The sequence below is a fragment of the Trichoderma breve genome, chromosome 5 (assembly GCF_028502605.1).
Source record: "Trichoderma breve strain T069 chromosome 5, whole genome shotgun sequence".
Taxonomy (NCBI): domain Eukaryota; kingdom Fungi; phylum Ascomycota; class Sordariomycetes; order Hypocreales; family Hypocreaceae; genus Trichoderma; species Trichoderma breve.
Window position 1 is genome coordinate 4,080,337 of NC_079236.1, and position 19,737 is coordinate 4,100,073.

At 45.6% G+C, this 19,737-nt stretch overlaps 9 protein-coding genes across 9 annotated transcripts; 3 read left to right on the forward strand and 6 right to left on the reverse strand.

Moving 5' to 3' along the window:
* Positions 1-1,232: 1,232 nt before the first annotated feature.
* T069G_08869 (uncharacterized protein) lies at positions 1,233-1,892 on the reverse strand (the record flags this gene model as incomplete). The annotated part of the gene is made up of 2 exons (XM_056176079.1): positions 1,233-1,747; positions 1,826-1,892. The coding sequence occupies 2 exons, from the start codon at positions 1,890-1,892 to the stop codon at positions 1,233-1,235; spliced, it is 582 nt and encodes a 193-aa protein (XP_056027028.1).
* A 1,182-nt stretch (positions 1,893-3,074) lies between these two features.
* Positions 3,075-3,503, forward strand: T069G_08870 (uncharacterized protein; the record flags this gene model as incomplete). Its single annotated transcript, XM_056176080.1, has 1 exon — positions 3,075-3,503. The coding sequence occupies one exon, from the start codon at positions 3,075-3,077 to the stop codon at positions 3,501-3,503; it is 429 nt and encodes a 142-aa protein (XP_056027029.1).
* A 1,031-nt stretch (positions 3,504-4,534) lies between these two features.
* T069G_08871 (uncharacterized protein) lies at positions 4,535-5,657 on the forward strand (the record flags this gene model as incomplete). Its single annotated transcript, XM_056176081.1, has 4 exons — positions 4,535-4,961; positions 5,041-5,183; positions 5,240-5,339; positions 5,425-5,657. The coding sequence occupies 4 exons, from the start codon at positions 4,535-4,537 to the stop codon at positions 5,655-5,657; spliced, it is 903 nt and encodes a 300-aa protein (XP_056027030.1).
* A 185-nt stretch (positions 5,658-5,842) lies between these two features.
* On the reverse strand, positions 5,843-6,684 carry T069G_08872 (uncharacterized protein; the record flags this gene model as incomplete). The annotated part of the gene is made up of 2 exons (XM_056176082.1): positions 5,843-6,064; positions 6,136-6,684. 2 exons carry the CDS (start codon positions 6,682-6,684, stop codon positions 5,843-5,845), a joined length of 771 nt encoding a protein of 256 aa, XP_056027031.1.
* Positions 6,685-10,662: 3,978 nt separating this feature from the next.
* Positions 10,663-11,304, reverse strand: T069G_08873 (haloacid dehalogenase-like hydrolase domain-containing protein; the record flags this gene model as incomplete). Its single annotated transcript, XM_056176083.1, has 2 exons — positions 10,663-11,037; positions 11,095-11,304. 2 exons carry the CDS (start codon positions 11,302-11,304, stop codon positions 10,663-10,665), a joined length of 585 nt encoding a protein of 194 aa, XP_056027032.1.
* A 604-nt stretch (positions 11,305-11,908) lies between these two features.
* On the forward strand, positions 11,909-13,265 carry T069G_08874 (putative serine dehydratase domain-containing protein; the record flags this gene model as incomplete). Its single annotated transcript, XM_056176084.1, has 3 exons — positions 11,909-11,989; positions 12,051-12,623; positions 12,693-13,265. 3 exons carry the CDS (start codon positions 11,909-11,911, stop codon positions 13,263-13,265), a joined length of 1,227 nt encoding a protein of 408 aa, XP_056027033.1.
* Positions 13,266-13,402: 137 nt separating this feature from the next.
* On the reverse strand, positions 13,403-13,906 carry T069G_08875 (endoribonuclease l-PSP domain-containing protein; the record flags this gene model as incomplete). Its single annotated transcript, XM_056176085.1, has 3 exons — positions 13,403-13,478; positions 13,532-13,689; positions 13,742-13,906. The coding sequence occupies 3 exons, from the start codon at positions 13,904-13,906 to the stop codon at positions 13,403-13,405; spliced, it is 399 nt and encodes a 132-aa protein (XP_056027034.1).
* A 935-nt stretch (positions 13,907-14,841) lies between these two features.
* T069G_08876 (fungal zn(2)-Cys(6) binuclear cluster domain-containing protein) lies at positions 14,842-16,817 on the reverse strand (the record flags this gene model as incomplete). Its single annotated transcript, XM_056176086.1, has 3 exons — positions 14,842-14,904; positions 14,985-16,667; positions 16,728-16,817. The coding sequence occupies 3 exons, from the start codon at positions 16,815-16,817 to the stop codon at positions 14,842-14,844; spliced, it is 1,836 nt and encodes a 611-aa protein (XP_056027035.1).
* Positions 16,818-17,844: 1,027 nt separating this feature from the next.
* Positions 17,845-18,431, reverse strand: T069G_08877 (uncharacterized protein; the record flags this gene model as incomplete). Its single annotated transcript, XM_056176087.1, has 2 exons — positions 17,845-18,028; positions 18,085-18,431. The coding sequence occupies 2 exons, from the start codon at positions 18,429-18,431 to the stop codon at positions 17,845-17,847; spliced, it is 531 nt and encodes a 176-aa protein (XP_056027036.1).
* Positions 18,432-19,737: the final 1,306 nt, after the last annotated feature.

Genomic DNA, 19,737 nt, shown 5'->3' on the forward strand with positions numbered 1-19,737 from the left:
CTCCTCGCGTTTCAAGTATGTCGAAGATGAATTCAACAAGAAGGCGTGGGTATCTTAGTATGTTATATGATCCAAAGGAGCCATTCAGTCAACCAACAACCACCACAGCGGAGTTGCGGAGAAATATCGTGACTTGTGGCGGACTATGTCGTGCTTAGCACGACGCGGCCCAACCAACTAGAATGAAATACATATACTTCGCATGCCGTCTGTTTTGATTTCTAAGCATCGATCCTTCGAAACAACAAGACCCAATTAGTTTGGTCACGATTCTTAATGGCTCCTAGAGGCGCATCCTGTATTAATGATTCAGGAAACAATCGATGTGCTAATCATCTAAAATCTCATCTTTATGTTCGAAGTGTTGACGTTAAGAACACCATTTATTTTGGAAAGAAGTCGAATATGTAGCAAACCCCCAGAAAAAGATTTATACGGTCACCCTCTCTATCGCTGCAAATACAACAGCATATACCAAGATCGTCATTAAACTTTACGGTTTAATAGAGCATTTCTTGACGATGCATCTATCTATCCTTACCTTATGTGATACATAAACGACTGCCGGATTCAAATTGAGGATACCTAACGTGATATATCTGGCACTAGCCCATGGTAGGGACGTGTTTACTTCATCAGATCACTTCTTGGCCATTATACTATACCAAAAATGAGTGTTACCCTAGACAAAAATACCTGTGTGCATTTCCACCACGACGAATGTAATTATAACTGATACAATGCCGACCGGTAATGATGCAATGGTTACTACAGGAGAGGAAAAATTTCATACCACATGAATTTTATCATTAGACACCGGTAAATCACTAGAAGTAAAAGTTTCTAATAGGCCCCTGCATCTTCTTTGATACTTATATACACAAGACCATTATACTCCGAAAACATCGTAATTGGGGCTACACAGACGCAGGGATTATTAGCATTGTAGCTTTTGCTCTTGAGAGAAGACTTCTTTGGATAGCATTTCCGGCTTTGATTCGCTTTGTCATTACTGCTACAAATCATGGACATGCTGGATTTCTAGAGGAGCTGTCTAATACTAGGCCAGAACAGTATTGACTACCTTTGGCTTCCAACACTCTTTCATATTGAACCAATATCACAATGCATCTAGGTAGTTTGAGCAAGAGTTACAATTATATAACTAGCTATGACGCGATAAAAGCAGCACACTGCTCGACATATAATTGTTTTTCACCAACGAGATTATTTTACTTTTGCTCTGGAGTCTCGCCTTCAGCACCGGCGGGAACGTAGAACAAGTTCTGGAGCTTATCACGCTTCTCGGGTGATTCTCCCTCAGCACCGGCAGGAACATAAAATAAGTTCTGGAGCTTGTCACGCTTCTCGGGTGTCTCTCCCTCAGCGCCGGCGGGAACGTAGAACAAGTTTTGGAGCTTATCACGCTTCTCGGGTGTCTCGCCCTCAGCACCAGCTGGGACGTAGAAGAGATTCTGGAGCTTGTCACGCTTTTCTGGCGACTCCCCCTCGGCGCCGGCAGGGACGTAAAATAGGTTTTGCAATTTGTCACGCTTCTCTGGCGTCTCTCCCTCGGCACCAGCAGGAACGTAAAACAAGTTCTGAAGCTTGTCACGCTTTTCTGGTGTCTCGCCTTCAGCACCAGCTGGGACGTAGAAGAGATTCTGGAGCTTGTCACGCTTCTCCGGTGACTCGCCCTCAGCGCCGGCAGGAACGTAAAACAGGTTCTGAAGCTTGTCACGCTTGGCTATAGTAAGGTACAGGTGTTAGTCAATGAATGTTTGTACGTTTCAACTTATACATGAAGGTGTGAGGCGATTCATACCCTCTTGTGCAACCGGTGCGGCAAGAGCCACCGTGCAAAGAGTAAATGTGAGAAGAGTAGCCTTCATTGTGTCAAAAGCTAGTGGAAATTTTGTACAGCAGCGTAAAGCTAGGTAAAAGATTGGTTTGGTACAAAAGAAGAGCAGAAGGAAGAAAGCTTGATACCAAAATACTTGGTGTAGGCAGCTTTAAAGGCTTGCCAAATTGTTCCCTACCCCTCAGAGCCCCTCTCAGATTCTACCAGTGAGAAAAACGTTTCCCGGATGCAGTCACTGAACCCCCTCAATCATCATTGTGATTCAAAGCAAGCAAAGATTCGGTATCCACAGACTGGGTTGTTCAAAAGGTCGTGCCTTGACCGATCTTGGCGAAGGATCCTAATTATTGGAGAATCTCCAAACGCAAAGAAGAGCCATTTCTCCAAATGCGGCAGGTGTATAAGCTGGTGCAATCGCACGACTGTATTAGTCGAAAGCATGCCGTCATACTCTTACATATCAATACTGAATTTGCCAGTATAATGCATATGGAGGTTAGACCGAAAGTGCCACCGGTTTATTTAATAGAGGGGCATATACGAGTATGGAATATCTCACCCTAGCAAAAGCACGGTAAGGGTGGAGGCTTCTCTATTGCTCGACTTGCAGCTGTAAACTTACTGAACAAGAAATCACAGGGAGCTTTGGTATATTCAGAGATTTAACATTGAATCGTAAATATGCTAGCCAATTGCTATATAGAGTTAACGAAAAGTTACGTCTACGGTGTACAACACTCCTTATCAATCTTACATAGCCCTGGGTTTATTACAATTATAATCATTTTTTCTGAGTAACATTTCTTTATGTTTTACGGTGTGATATTAGATCTGAGACACTTTCCCCATCTAACTTGATACAGAAGGTGTAGAATGCTTATGTGACAACGCAGAGCTATATCACGCACTCTCTTTCCAATGTTACCGGGATATTTTGTCTAGCGACCCCGGCTACTACTCTGGATCTAAGTTGGCATTTTTGCCCCAACTCGTTTCTGTATCTTATACCCCACACTGGAGAACTACTACCCTACCTGGGCGACGGTTACATGCGTTCTGCATCGGACATTGTTCTCCGTGGATTCCTCGTGCAAACGCAAACTCGTTTCATTTCCTGGGCAGATCAGTCCTTTCCACTCTGTTTCTAAGTTCATTCAGTTTCACTCTCTCGAGAAGCTCTATCAACGAAAAGGAAGATTTCTCTCTCTCGAAGATGGAGCAGAAAGACCAAGTGCGAGACTACATCGAGTATGAAGAAGTTGGAGTTCCATCGCATATACGGCGTACGAAACGACCGTCGTGCGTGGAGCGCCCAAGCAAATTCAGTATCCTGATGATGGTTCTATTTATTCTTGCTGGTGTTGCGAATATAGGCGCCTGGCTTTGGATTACTCGTGGCCATCGAGATGCGCTGGACGAGAAGTGGAATCATTGTGGACGGTCAAGTGAAGAGGCCATGCAACGCGGTTGTGTCATGGAGCCATTATTCTACGGCTGGATGCCCAAACAGTGCGTGTACAAAGAGCTTTCGGACCGCTATCCGGTGTTTGAAGACAGAAAATGGTATCTCGAAAAGGATATGATAGTATGGTCCACCTCCCTCAGCCCGGCAACATCAACAATCCTTACAAAAGGTTTCTGACTTGTTACTTAGAATGAAGTCGAATCGGAGGCACTTTGGCGTGGAAGCAATATCAAGGTCTACACACACATCTATCACGGGGAACACTGCTTATTCCAGTGGCGGAAAATCATGTTCGCTATTAACAACCATGAGCAATATATCGATAACAAGACGATCAGTATTCATCACTCCAGCCACTGCGCAGACCAGCTTACAGTGGGGAGAGAAGGAGATGACGCCATCAATGAGGTGGAGCTTGGCTTTTATCGTTGTAGAAATACGATTTGGGCGAGCTAAAAACTTAAGACTACGATACAAGAAGGATTTGGAACGGCCAGATAGAAAGAAAAAAATTGATCCCAATCGTCTCTGCTCTCTAATGAGATAATAAGGTGCGGACCAAGAAACAATTGCCTCCCTCAACGATTGACATTGCCTTAAAGGAGATAAATCCGGCACTATCAATACCCCTCTCCGATAATTACTTAATTTTTGCCCGACTCTTGCAGAAGGGTGGCCGCTGGCCGCGGAGAACCATGGACGGAGGCAAAAAATCCTGCATTGCCTACTCCGTAGATGTCCTCATTGTACGAGTAATCTGCGGGTTGAGGTGGATATAACCGCGCACCCGCCAGATGATCCCTGATACAGCAGCGACGGATCGCTTATCACTCACTAGAATAAGTAGTTCGTACGAGTAAGTGGGGGAAAGACGCATGGATATATTGCAATGCATTCAAGTAAGACGCACTACTGCATTGGACTTAAGAGTAAGCTAGCTACTGCATACTAATGCAGCTCAAACCACGGTTACTTCGTATCTATAACCTGGCAACCTGGATACACAAAGCCCGCTAATATCACACGATGCTAGACCCTCTTCTACTTTTGCGGATGCGAACGGGCATTTCTCTGGACGACGGAGGTTGACCGTCATCCATCCCACTCCCTCATCCCACGTATCCCTCTTGGTCAATACCCCGCCAAAGACAATCGCAGAATTAGGGAAAAGCAGAGGCAAAAGAAAGAAGGAAAGAAAGAAAAGCAACATGAATAAATTCAGGAAACAAGAGATCGATGGCAAGACCATCTCAGATATTGATGAAGTTGAACAGGGACAGGGTCTTTTAGAAGAAAGCAGCACAGACACAGACACAGACGCAGGCACAAACTTCTCACCAGCACCTAGGAGATCACGTAGCTCCAATTGTAGATGGTACACTGTTGTCATCGGATTCCCAGTGCTGCTATGTGCAACCAACCTTCTTACTTTCTGGATCACCGCTTCCACAAGACCACAATGTCATGCTCCGGCGTCAGTGGCGGAACCTCCAAGCCTCGCGCCAATGCTTCGAGATCTGAACCTCGAGACAATACACGTCAAATTTGACTCAACATTCTATAGCCAGGGCAGCCGTTATCGTAAGCCTCCATCGCCGGAGACTGATGCTGCGTGGAACTTCGCAGGCGCCAATTGTATGATACACATTCTACTATCTCCTACTTCCCTATGCCAATCATTTGTTATACCATCATCAGACTAATAGTTGAGCAGTTGGATTCCTTCTCATTCCCGAAGATCAAGCCAGTGAATCGGATCTTACATCTGATCACATTCATCTCGCTGGCGGTCCAGATCAAGCCAATCTGACGGGGATTCCTGCCGATGTTGAAGTATTTCATCAACTACATTGCTTGGTATGAAGCGCTTATCTCTGTCCCAAAACGCTTTGATCTAACTCTTCTCTGTGTAGAATCTACTTCGAAAGGCGACATGGTATAACCATGATTACTATCGAAAGCTCGGCGCAGACGAGTTTCAGCATCCAGACCGCACGTTATCCGTCCACGTTGGTACGTGGGCACTATTCATCTACGAAGAACATGGTTCTGGGTCAAGACCAAGAGTTGTGTGCTAATTTGTTATTGTTATTCGCAGACCATTGCATAGACAATTTGCGCCAACGGATCATGTGTACGGCTGATGTTGGACTTGTTCCGTTCTACTGGGTCGGAGACGATGGTCAGACAGATCCCGAGTTCAGTCGGACGCACACATGCCGTAATTTCGAGACCTTGCACGATTGGATGATGCAGCATATGGTCACTCTAGACTCCAACGCCACCCTGCTTCCCAGACCAGGCGACTACAGAGTCGACCATTTTCACTAATTGGATGTGCGATATGGAGGAGATGAATAGTACACATCTAAGCGGGGCAGAGAATTAATTCCCAATATTATTATTTTTAAGAAAAAGAATATGTAAAAAACTATGGCTTCTTCAGATTCACTGCATTTTCTGGTGACCCTCTGTGCTTCTTCTTGCTATCTGTGACTACTCATACATTCCAAGGACTATTTTTTCCCGAATACACTACGAACTGTATCTCCGGCAGACCATTCGAAAGGTTCTACGGGATCCTCCTCGGATGCAAACACAGTTTGCCAAGCCAGCGTTGAGTCACGGCAAGAATGCTGATGGCCCTGTCCATTGACCGCGCTTAGGAGGATATTACCATCTGCGTCTTTTTTCGTAAATGGTGGCTCCAGAGTGTCATCTCCATTGCATAGCAAAGCCTAAATGTGGTGAGAAGGGACGTTAATATGAATCTGAATTCCGTATAGAATAGGAGGAAACGGTAACCCACTCGACCAATATAGCCCAAGCAATGCTCAACATGCGTTCTCTCATCCACTTTCAGGGTCGCACCATCGCGTCCGCCATGCGTATGTGTTCCATGGCCAGTATTTTCTGCAGCAAGACCAAAGTAATTCTGCATCGTAGCGCGCAGCATTCTTAAGCAGTGGACACTGTGAAACATGCTGACGCCCCAGCCCAGGTTATACGTCTCATTGTGCTTAACCAAGAGAAAGCCACCGAGGGGAGTGCTCATTGCTTGATCCCATGCTTCATCAGCCGCGCTATCCAGCGACTCGATATCATGGCGCTCGAGGAACTCAAAGAGAAAATTTGGCCTATCGTTGGATGATCTGGCCCCTTGCAAAACACTGTCGCCAGGATTGTAGATAGTATTGTGTGCTTCTTTTGTTCCGTCGTTATTTGTGGATTTTGATGGGCTTGGAGGAGAAGCTGCTGAGAGAGAATGCAGCGCAGGAAAGGCTATAAGCAGGACTCCAATGATTGCAGTAGATGAAAGGATCCATATCCAAAATTGGTTTATTTGTGTTTTGGCCATTTTGCGCTGCTATGTGAGGGGTGGGAGAAAAATGTAAAAAAGAGCAATGCAAAGAAAAGATGGGTGGGGGACCTTGAAAAGAGAAAATAAATAAGCAAATAAGGAAATAGTTAGCATGGTGCTTATGCATGTCCGCATAACTTTGATCATTTTTTGTCTAAGGGAGATTTCCTTGTGTTATTACAAAGTTTACACATCTATAATGAATGTCCTTTTTCATGCCATCGATATTTATTATTCAGTTAATATTAAGTTTGTTACGTTAAGACCTCTTGAAGATGGCTTGTATTCTTGTTGTTGCAAAGTGTTTTCACAGATCTCTTTTATGACGACCTAATTTACCAGACATTTGCACCGACAGCGTCCAGGGTAAATCCTTGCGGATAAATTCAAGACCGATTGCCCATCACCATCCTCAAACACGGAAAGTGAAGAGAGACGGCTTTCTCAAATATTCTAGAGACCTAATCTGGTATATATTTGCTGAAGAGATATGCTTGCTTCTATTAGCAATGAGTAGCTGTGTTTATTGCTCATACGGCTTACTAATAAAAGACGAGCGTCTCCTACGAACTAGGCAGAAGAACCATGGCAAGCTACCACAACCCAATGCAGCCGAGATGGCCACTGTATAAAAAAAGAAGCGCAGCCGCAGCAGATAGATCAGATGGTTCCTTGGCGTGTTCTTTGTAGAAGTTAGTCAAGCCGTGTTTTTGATGTCATGGCGTCATTCGAGCTAGTTCAGTGGGGTGTTCCGTAGCTACATTACCTTTAGTTGGACTACTTAACCCGGTCATTTATAGAGCATTCACAATACCCTTCAATTTTTAAGTAGCGGTCTTGTTATTACTATTACGAGCTGAGTAGTATCTCTGCCCGATCCAATTAACTAAATCGCTTGTCGATATAAACCCCTGCGATAGGAATGTTTCTTGGAAGGTTATCTTATATCAATTTTTAGGAGACCGAGCCATCACTTTTCAACGCAATCGTAATGCTCTGACCACCACACACTTACATGAATCAACTGTTTACGCTCCCTCTAGCATTCTACCATTCTTACAAAGTTGAAATCCGCCAGCGCCTTTTCTTTGCCACTACAGCTCGACTGAAAACAAGATATGAGCGGCAGTTCCACGCCAGACGATGTTCTGAGATATCTCTTACTCTAGTCACACCTAGCTATCCTTCCGTTTCTCCTAAGCCTTTTCGGCTCAGCCCAAGCGATACAGACCCCAATTGCAGTAATCTACATTACGCCCAGCCGAACCTCTTGGCGGTAGCACCGATGTAGCCAACTCGAATTATCGCACCACAACTATTTAACGCCATGCTGAAGCTGCTGGTTCCATTAAGCTTTTCAGGAAGATGTTTGGTACCTCTAGATATTATGGTGAACTGTATTACATATTGGGCTCAGTTTGTTTTATTTATCCCAATTTTCGACGATAAATACATTTTTGTACTTACAATCTACGCAGAAGCTTTTGTACTCTCGATGGTCGTTGCATATGGGCGACAACTGAAGAGAACTCACATAGAACAAAAGAATTTACGTCTGTGGAATCTGTTCATAGTCAGCCGCATCACAACGCGTTAGGATCTGTGTAGAGTGTTCGAGTCTATACGTCTGACCGTTGGTATACCTATCGGAATGGAGCCGAAGAAAGGCTTAGAATAAGTGTATACCACTTTTCTGTTTTAAAATCTCTATTATTTTATGTTTTGAAGCTGTATTTAATATCTATATATGTCAGCTAGCAGCTACTACAGCTGCAAATCGTGACGAATATATATTTATACACAGTAATCAACTACTTTATTAATCTGATGGACGTTTAGGCAACAGTACCTAAAGGCCAGGGTATAATCTTATCAGCGGATCTGATAACCTGTTGTATGTATGGGACAATTCCTCATGAATTAAAGTTGACGCCATTTCTTCAGTCTCTTAAATTTTCTCCTGGCAGAACCCTCTCACATGCCTAACCCCCTCTGGAAAGTTTGATGAAACTTCCGTTGCGATGGCTTTGTATGCTTTATCTAGTAGCATATATGCATTTAGCACGATTTGGTGTTCCTCTTTCAAAGTCTTCAGCTCCTTTTCAAGCTGAGCTATACGATTGTCTTTTCGCTGACGATGCTTCTGCTGGGCCACTCTACACTGTTCTCGTCGACGCTACATGTGGCATATATTTAGTTTCAGTTCAAGAGAAAATAAATATATATATTGAGATGCCACATACGTTTAAAACATGTGCAGGTGCATTTTTGTAACGGCCGGGGCGTTTGCGCGGTGCGTTCCTTGGAGCTCTTGTGGTGTCAACAACGCCATCCGAATTAGATGATTCTCTTGTTACTTCTTCCGGTGCTGAGGAGCGACTTTTTTCTGGCGATGCAACATTAGATATATCCTAAGTTTGAATATATTAGTGTGAAGTTCCTTATATAATGCAACGTATCAGGCCATGACACATTGAACTTGATCCGCTTACGTTTAAGCTTGTAGAACTCAAGCCTAGTAACCAGCTTTCTCCTCCACAACCTAGAGCAGAAGTCGATTTAAGAGCTGTGTCGGTGAACTGAATGAAATCTATTTCTGAGTACTGGCCATCCAGCCAACTAAAATCGTGTGTCTGGAAATCCGAAGGTTCTGAACCAGAGATTGGAGTAATGCTCATGGCGTCTGACATCGATAGTTGTTGTTGAGGACATGGAAGGGTGGATATGTTAGAACTTGGATTGACAAGTGGGAGATATGGAAATTAAAATTAAAACATAATGACAAGTATTGACAAATATTTATTGGCCATTCGGGGTCTGCGATTCTATCATGCGCACTTCCACCGCCGAAGAGGATTCTTGGGTCCACGCACTTCCCACTTCCCGTGTCACTGACCAACAGCCTTACCTGAGCAAGTTTAGTCGCATTAGCCTTATGAAGAAAAGGGTGAGATGCAGCGACAACTGGCTTTGAAACCAACACTCCACAAGGCCCTAGTTGATCTCGCTGGCATCGGACCATTCTGGCCTTTGTATCCCATTGGTCAGCGGTAATTAGGCATTTGTGGCCAAGGCAGCACTCTTTGGTTCGGCAACCCCGGCCTGACGCGGCCGTTTCAGAACGTCGGATCATCGCGTTGGACACAAGCATACCACAATCCTAATCCTTCAGCGACGGGGTTCGAAAGGGCGGGAAAAAGCTGAGGGTCTTATGGTCTTAGGCTTTAAGACTACGTGCTTAAAACCGAAGTGCAAATTGAAAAGCACCAGTCTCAACACTGCTCAGAGCAGGTGGATAGTTCTTCCACTGTCTATCTTTCTAACAAACACTCGATAGATTCATCTGAAATAACTCGGAAGTATCAATTGCTATGTCAGCTTTTTTCAAGGCATGCATATACCATATGGAGATGATGCATTTCTGATCAGCACTTGACAGTATATATCGTAATTTTCCAACTCCTAAAGTTCATGCTTCCCTCCTCTTGGTACTATCTCTCTTGTCGAGCTTGACAACGAAACAAGAGATGCTTACGAAACCCTTGTAGAGAATAAATGACTCACAATAATAACTAAACAAACTAGTGAGAACCCTTGCCAAGAGCACAGATCTATGACGGACAAATTACAAGCAACTTCCAACCTCTACTGGCATTCAAATGCTGGTTCTCGTCTTATTACACCGCTGTCTCAGCCTATTGGAATTCGTTGTCGACAGGCTAACTCCTTTTTAACACGCGCTAAAATGTTTTCTAACAAGTTCAACACTTCGGCATCAAGACGCTTAGAAATACAAAGCTGGACTGAGACACAAACCTAACTAGCAAGGGCTGCTCTCAATAGCTCAGAGGATATCGAAAATAGCCGTAGTATCGTTATCTGTGCGACGTTATATCATATCTGCATGCAAATCAAGACAAGCTGCGCACCAGGAAACTCGCCTAAAATGTGTTACGTATCAAAGAGCAATTAGCATTACATAAAGCCGGACAAAGCATCATCCAGACGAGTAGCCTCCTTGAGCGGAACCGATTCACCCTTTCTCGATAGCCCAACCTTGTTATGCCAAACAACTTTCATGCCAGCGTTTGTTGCGCCCTCAACATCTCCTGCGCTGCCTGCAACAAACAATGCCTCCTGGGACTGAACACCCATCTTCGTCAAGATAGCCTGGTAGGCTTGTTCGGTAGGCTTGTAAAAGCCGCTCTCTTCTGCGGTGACAATAGAGTCGAATTTTCCAACTATATCCGCGGCAATAGTTCCCAGACGTTTCGAACAATTGGTAACTACGCCGAGTTTATAACCTCGCAGTCTCAACTGCTCCAACACTTGGGCATCTTCGGGCCATGGCTGCAGTTTGTCCCAGTTTTCCAACAACGTTCTTGGAGCTGATTCAGGCAAGCCAACGTCCTTTGCAGCCTGATGAACGAGCTGCTCATACGGGATGTAAGCGCCAGTGCTGAATGTCAGCTCTAAATAGCGTGCACGCCAAATTCGTCCCTCTGCTGCGGTTGCGGACGGCGTGGACGCATCCCACAGACTCCAAGAATCCAACAGGGCGGTAAGGAGGTCGAATATAATCACTCTTGGTCTCCAGCTCGGTGATGAAGGCGTCATGATGATGGACAATTTGTCACGTATGATGAATTGGGATAAGATATTGGTTAACGTGGGAGGCCGTCGACTCTATGGACTCATATGAGCAAGACTCACCTTATATATACGACTTGTACTCGTTATGAAGAATACGGGTTTCTAAGCTCAAGGCGTTGCTTCTGTGGCTTATGTCCCGTCTTTTCTTTGGACCAACGGTAGCACGCACCCCACTGATGCTAAATTCGTGTCCAAGTCGCAGCCGCACACCTCATCCGGAATAGCCGCAGCTATCATGGATACCCGGTCCCTGATGTCGCACCCTCGCACTCTTTTTGGTTGACGCTTTTATTTCGCATTCAGCTAGTAAACGGCCCTGAGAGCAGAAGAGACTGCAAGTCCAGGCTATAAGAAGTGCGTGCACGGCAGTGAACTGACAAATCGAAGGCTCTCTTATGAACAACTCCAAGTGCAGTCAGTTATTCGTTCAACAGCCAATTCATTGTACTTCTTCAAAATGGAAACGACAAGCCAAATTTTACAGACAGCGGGTGATTTTCGACAACACTATGTCGGAAAACATATCACACAACTGCCGAAGCCGGCTTTGGTACTAGACAAGGCCAAAATGCATCGGCACTGCAAATCTCTACTAGATGCTGTAGAGTATTTAGGTGTAGACTTTCGGGCCCATGTCAAGACACACAAGGTAGATACAGTTGCTCTTTCCCCAATATTCCAAACTCCCAGAGCTGATATTGGAACGATAGACTCTGGAAGGAGTTCGCCTGCAAGCTGGGGAAGGGAACAAAGATGTTCGACTCGTAGCATCAACCGTTGCTGAAATTGAGTTTCTACAACCGTTGTTACACGAATTTATGGAAAGTGGCCGCCAGGTCAATGTCCTTTACGGCATCCCTTTGCCACCCTCCCAGGTTGACCGCCTGGCAGCTATCGGTCGGCGGCTGGGTCAAGGCACCATTTCTGTCATGATTGATCACGTATCCCAGCTCAGTCATGTGGTTCGCTTTGCAGAGCAAGCCTCTTTTCCAGCTGGAGTCTACTTGAAGGTCGACACAGGCTACCACCGAGCAGGCCTACCTCCTTCAGGTCTCAACAAGGACGACTTGGTTTCAAGGCTGATTAACCTTGACAATGAAGGCAAAATAAACTTCATTGGGCTTTACTCGCACAGTAGTCTCAGCTACAATGACTCCACCGCCAAGCAAGCAATGGCCAATCTCGGAGGCGAACTCACCGGCTGTCTTGATGCGCTCGAAAAAAATGCGCACCTGTTCTCGAGTGACAAAGAAATAACCATCAGTGTCGGAGCCTCGCCGCAGGTAACTTCAATAGAGAACTTGGTTGTGGTTGAGGGAGTATTATTAGAGGACGCCGAGAATTTGCGACAGACTTTGCACAAGGTCGTGACCGAAAGACACTGTGGATTTCGCACCAAACTTGAACTTCACGCTGGTGTATACTCTCTGCTCGATGTTCAACAGTTTTCTACGCATTCCCGAGCTCACCTAGGAGACTACGAGGATGAGATAGCCATCTCTGTCATGGCAGAAGTCTGCAGCGTTTATAACGATGGCGAGCGGCAGCAACCTGAAGCTTTACTTGCAGTTGGAGTGTTGGGATTGGGACGTGAGCCTTGTGCGGCATATGAGGGATGGGGAATTATCGATCGTGACGCTTATTCTCCTGATACGCCGAATCTTGATCGCCGACTGATCGTGAAGCGGGTGAGTCAGGAACACTGCATTGTGTCCTGGGGGCTTACCAAGGGACATGACGATGAAAATTCTCAACAACCCATACCCTTAGAGGTAGGCCAGACGGTTCGCATTTATCCGAATCATGCTTGTATTACCGGAGCCTTGTATGGTTGGTATTATGTAGTCGATTCATCAGAGGACGGGCACCGAGTTGTAGATGTTTGGGAAAGGGCAAACGGGTGGAAAATGCCAATTGCTATGTAGTATTTATACCTATCATTTGCACGGAAACAATGAAATATTTTTTTTATATAAACCGTCTACCGTCGTTATGCTACAAATATTACTTATGGATCCTACCGACGTGAACCACCAATATCCACAGCGCAACCAAAAGTCAGTCAGCCATCCTTAACTACAGCAACGCACTTGATCTCAATATCCGAGCCATAGGGCAGTTCCTTCACGGCAACACAGCTTAAAAATAATCGTTTTAGAATGCGTAACATTAGAGGCCATTATAAACTCACGTGCGTGCAGGCTTGAGGTCTCCCCAGTATGTTTTGTAGGGGACAGACAACTCATCCGCGTCGAGGATATTGGTCAAAAATACCGTGACCTCCACTACGCCCTCCAGGCTAGAATTAGCCTGCTGAAGAATAGCCTCAAGATTCTTCATGATCTGGTGCTACGAAACACAATGAGATTTAGTTAAAAATCGGACAAGAAAGATGACGTACAAATCGATCAATAACCGTGCCTTGAACAATTTCCTTTGTAATGGGATCGGCACCCAATACGCCGGATGTGAATACGAAGCCATTGGCGACGATGGCTGGGGTGTAAACGCCTGGGCGAAGCGTGGGCGCCTCGTCAGTAAATACTCCGACTTTTTGGAAAGACATTTGGGACTATTCTATATTGTATTGAATTCGAGATCTTTTTTAACAAGGCCACTGATTTTGTTCAGGACGAATCTGGTGAAGGGCCGCTTAAATAAGAGACGACTCAAGAACGACGCAATGATTTGCGATGTAAGGCGCTTGTTCCCGCGTTAACTCTCCAGCTGCAGGTTTGCACAGGACATCTCTGGGCACTTGTGCGTGAGTGGGGAAGAACTGAATACGTTAGCTCTTATAGCGCGATGGATAAATGCATGCTGGCGCTCCCGTTCACCACAAGGGGTAAAGTTCGAGTCGTCTTATTGCACATTCAGACCCAATATCTGTTTGACACTTTCGAATTGTCCACATGGGCTGCGCTTCCGTGCACCGGATGTGGCAAGGCTTGAGATATTACAAAAACAATCAGGGATATTAGTGTCCGACACCTATCCCAACATTGCGTTCCCGTGCACCACAAACGCCAGGCTAGGTCCGAAATTCGAAGTGTTTAGAACAGGTGAGAGTGATAACAGTAGGCTTGTGCAAACACGAGGGGAAGGCGTCTATGTCGAGGCGGTCTCAGGATATGAAGTAATAGAAATATCAACTTCTGTAGCAAATCTTTATTTCGAAGCAATCATCGCAAAGAAAGTAAAGCCTGTCATGTGTGAAGTAATGGGATGTCCAAGGTATGGAATGTGGAGTAAGACAGGCGCTGGAGAAGACGACCGCAGTAGCAAATGATCTAAACAAGGAAGGGAACAACTTTGCTACCAAAAGCGCCTGTGATGTACGTCAATTGAGAAGAATACTTCATATAGCATCTACTGGTGAAGCTAGGCTGGTGGTTGTGCTATTCATCACCAATACCACATAGAATCTACATCTCTATCCCCCCAATAGTGTCCACCAAGCCCCTTGTCGAGACATAGTATGAGATCAACTCTCCCGTACTTCTACACCTTCCGTAGACCAACATCGACCATATTCGCTGGCTCGAATATGACCCAAACTTCCCCCTACCGCCCCCATCATCCACCGTTTGAAACAGTGAAACTACATCGACGCCATTTCTGCGTTCGCGATTGATGAGTCGTACCGCATCTAGAATTTGAAAGACAGGGAAGTTTCCCTCTTCGAACCTGCCCGGCTCTAGACGATTTTCTAACCACTCTTCGATCCAAAGCCCAGTTTCAAGACGTCGAGAGCAGAGAGCACACGAAAGTAACAGTCCAGCGAACCCGATGGTATAAGCATTGAGGGAAATGCACTCTTCCCAGCTGATCCCAGCAGCGATGCGCAGCAAGATGAAGATCCAAGCTTCTGTTTCCTCATAAATATCGTCAATATTATGGATTGATGCACTTGTAAAGCTTTCCAGTGGCCCGTAGCCGTGCATAACACGGGCCGCCACATAATAAGCCATGTTCATGGCTAACTTATGGGACGGGAAATATATAGCCTCATTTTCAGGACTTCGTAGGTCAAGGTATTTCGGACAATTCGGATTTCCTGTGACTTCGATCCAGTCTGGGAAGGATGCGCGCCACATCTCTAGCTTTTCGGAGTACATCTCCATCGGGGCCACAAACTCACTGAAGAGCATGGTATGCTCTAACGAGGAAGCAGTATGATCTGTAAAGGTTGTGCTTTTTCTGGTTGTCCGACCGTTATCTGGCTGCCTTGCCCTTGCCCAGCACGCAATGCGAGCGGCAGTGTTGAGACGATGCGATTCGCAAAGAATCCAAAGTATAGTAGCAGTACGACCGCTATCGGTGTCCAGAATGAGCTGCAGTCTTGGATCGAGCAACGGATCGGTGTAGGCCTGAAAGAACTCAGGAACGCCGAAATATGCCCTGCGCCACCAATTCTGCATCTTGACTTCCACCCAAGCTGCAAGGAAGCCAGCACCGTGAGGAAAGACAAGATTAGCGGATTTCTTCAACAGGTTTTCTACACCTTGGGAATGTGTGTAAAACTCTTTGAAGTTACCCATTGAGGATTCCACATAGCAGAAGAGAACCAACACGACGAGTGCCAACATGGGATACAAGTCAAACTCTTCAGAGCTCCAGCGCAGCATTTTACGCAGTGCTGAGCCGTACAACTCACTGCTTAGACATTCATGACCAGAATCTGGTCGGAAGGAGAACCATGGTGAATTGGAAGAGTTGAATAATCGCCTCTGCGGCAGTTTCCGACTCAAGCGATTGGCTGCAAGGGTGGCCATGGCGTCCGTGATGAGTGACGAATGACCACGGATAGCCATAAATTCGAATGACAAGTTTAGAGCCGGCACACAATGAACTTCCCAAGCATTCATGTAGAATCTGAAGACGTCATTTGTTCTTTGCTGTAGCAGACAGGATGGGGTTAAGCCGATAGCCATCCCATCGGCGCTCCCCAAGTGCGACAATTCTTCCAAAGGGCGGGAGCCAGAGAGAGTTTCTCGGTTTCCATTGTCAGTATCTAGGGCATATGATAGGCTCAAGTCCGTCTCTAGGGTCGTGTCTTCATTTAATAAAATGTCATGGCCGAAAGTTGCGTCAACACCGCCCTCGACTCTAGGGGACGAGAATCGCGCATGCTTTGGCGGAGCCCATGTTACAGCAACACGTTTGTCTGATGGCTGACCAGGCTGACGCGGCGAAGTGCCTTGTCGCACCCCAGCTTTGCGGGACCTTGACGGACCTACGACGCTGCGAAACTCGAAAGTTGGGAAGATCTGCTCACAGGATACCCCGAGCTTCATACATAGGCTGCAAGGTTTCCGCTCATCGCACTACTGAACCGTCAGCTGTGTCACTGAAACCCCGAGTTTGCAATCAATTGCTCCACACACCTTTTTCCGTCTCTGCCTGCACACTTTACAACCGGTGCGAGAGCGATATATGTTGGTCTTTTTGGGACGAGGAGGAGCTGGTTCGTACATATTGAGATATGCCGAATACTGAAAATCGTAGTAAGTGAGAGATGCTCGCAGGTGGAGTTCTGCTAAAAGAGTAGCGATATTCCTTGGCGCGAGATCGCCCCTCGGTATTACGGTAATTTCTCTACAAGAAAGCTGGACCAGTTGCCAGCGTTTGTGAGTCAAGCGGCTGCGAAATAGCGTGCGCTAAGTTAAACCATCTTGTACTTGACTCTTTTCCCCAAAATGTGCTCGGTAAATCGTTCACCCTTGTGGTGGATAAAGGGTTCTCTGCAATAGACGTAGCAGTTCTTTTGTATGGGTGACTGGACTGAAGCTCCTTACCAACGAGGTGATTCTAAATACCAATTTGTAAGACTAAAGAACACGCAAGAAAAAAAAGAAAGAAAGTAAATGATATGCAGCACTAGATATCTGGTAGTGGCCATCGATCAAATACTAACCTTGCGCTCGGGAGTTTCTTATAAGAGATTAATCTGGGTATTCTTCAGGTCTACTATTCGTTTAGTCATTTATGGAAGAAGATGTTCAAAGTAGCCATAATCATTGCTTGGTGACTTGAGAATCGCTGTGCGCGCATATGATTAAAGCATATAACACACCAACTGCTTATGCTCAAGCCTCTTCCTTGACTTTTACTTTTTTTTCTTGCGGGGTTTTTGAGAGGGATCGAAAGTTGGAGTAGGCGGAATAAAAATTATGCCCATTAGCACAGAGACTGTACGGAAAAGTTATAAAGATACAGTGTAGACATAGGTTCAGTCGGTTATCTCATTTACCATACCCAGTTTTCCAAAATATCACCCTTTACTGCCAGAATCAGATATTGCATTAGATAGTAGTCTCAATTAACGCGATGTGAGGATAGGTGGTAGCATGTAACGCGAGACATTGAGCTTTTGTGGCATTGCCTATGTTGGACAGTGTTTCTATCTACCAAAATGGACAAGAATAAGGTCGAGTGCTTCTAGTTACAATACGCCGAATCTAATATTTACGATTCAATCTTCAGCTGTTGATCGAAGCAGATTTAAACCTTTACTTCTGTAAGCCCTTGTGCGTGCAATGCAGTTATGTAGTCTTGCGCCGAGTCGACCTGCTTGATCCTGCCCGTGCAGTCATCCAGATACAGCCAGTCTGTACCATTGTACGTAATATGACTTCCTTCGGGTTTGTTGCTAGATTCAACGATATCAAAGTTCATTAGCCCAAATCTGTGAAGATGCTCAAGTTGGGTGACTCTTCCGGCCTGTCACTTGGGTGCACCTACATCGGAATGATCATCTTGTCATGTGGCCCCACGGTTGCGTTCAACGCCCATCGAATAACAACATTATACTTGTCAAAAGCAACGTTGTGAACAACAAATTGGTAGTGATTCCAGCCAGTGTGCGCCATTTTCATGAATTTGATGAACTCGCCGGATGTTCCAATTGGTAGTTCTATGGAGCCGTTGGAACCTGGCAACCGGTCTTGGTATAAATTAACATTGGGTGTAAACGTTATATTTTCGAGGCCAAAATCTCCATTCCAGGTGTCGATGTAGTTTTTGGCAGCAATCTCTTGCGATTTGTGACAGAGAACAAAGTCGCACTCTTGGCATAGAGTTGCGGACATGGCGAGAGATGTCATCGCACCAACTACCCATAGAAAGTTGAGGACGGTCATTTTATTAATCTGAACGTTATGATACCCTGTATTGTTGATCGTCGTAAACGCTTATAAGAGGTAGTTCCAAATATCGTTAATGCTCGAAACCAGACGAGATATAGGTGAGAGGGTATCATTCACAATTTTGCAAAGACGCACATATATATATCTGCGGTATTGAGAACGTACTGGACTAACGAATTCAATCACAACTGCCCAGGTCTCCTGCGCCAACGATCCTTAGGCTGGGAAGAGATCCTAAATGCCAACTGCGCCACGCCCGGAAAGCCGAAATAGGTGATTGTTACATTCATTACCACAAATCTTGTTCGTTCTGATTCGAGATAGACTAATTGCGTTTCGGGATCGTTGCTGAACGTCTCGCGCCGTGCTGGCCCTAAATAGGGCGGTATCGAGAGCGAGCCGCATTTGGAAGAACGAGGCGGTTGAGGGATGAGACCGGGCCAACAATCCATTACTAGCCATGCATCTGTCAGCGCTACGAACCACTCGCTCTAAGCCTCTGAGACGTGTCTGCCTGTCTAACAGGCCCTCTGATCAACCAACCATTGCAAGGCATCCACTCGCGATGTTATTCATACTCAATGTGTAGCTGCAATTGAGCTGGAATTGATGGCGAACCTCGTTATGTCAATACTCTGGCGTAGCATCCCGCCTCATAGCCCACAGATTACCAAAAGTTGCAGCTTCTGGTAACTTGAATAATGTTACCGTTCATTACAGTACGGTACATGTAGCTTCCAGTGCTCGGTCAAGCGCCGTGAGGCGGCCCTGTGGCCCATAGGGCGATTAGTTATCGCCATCTAATGTACCACTCAACCAACATTTTGAACCCAAATGCCGATTTGTAAGGGTTCCACTGCTATAACTACGGAAAATAACTGTGATTGTCTAGCAGTCCATCGTTTGTTTTTACTCTGCGCGAATTAATTAGGTCCGTGGTGTCTCGGACCATCGGACGAGTAAGACCTTGCACGCTAAATCCCATATTCCATCCATCCTTTAGGGCAGTATTTGGTCTAGAATAGTTGCGTCCACTTCCAGCATGGTGAAACTATCTAGTCAATTGATACTCTACGAGTGTTAATCACAATTCTTTCCACAGTCTCGATGACCAATGCACCATAGAAGAGAACAGAGCAGAAGAAGAGATATTGATCCTAGGGCGTAGTTGTCTGATTCCTGCTAACATGCCTTACATGTGCAAGCAACACTTTTGGTATATCATTAAGCTGAACCCTAGCATGGATGT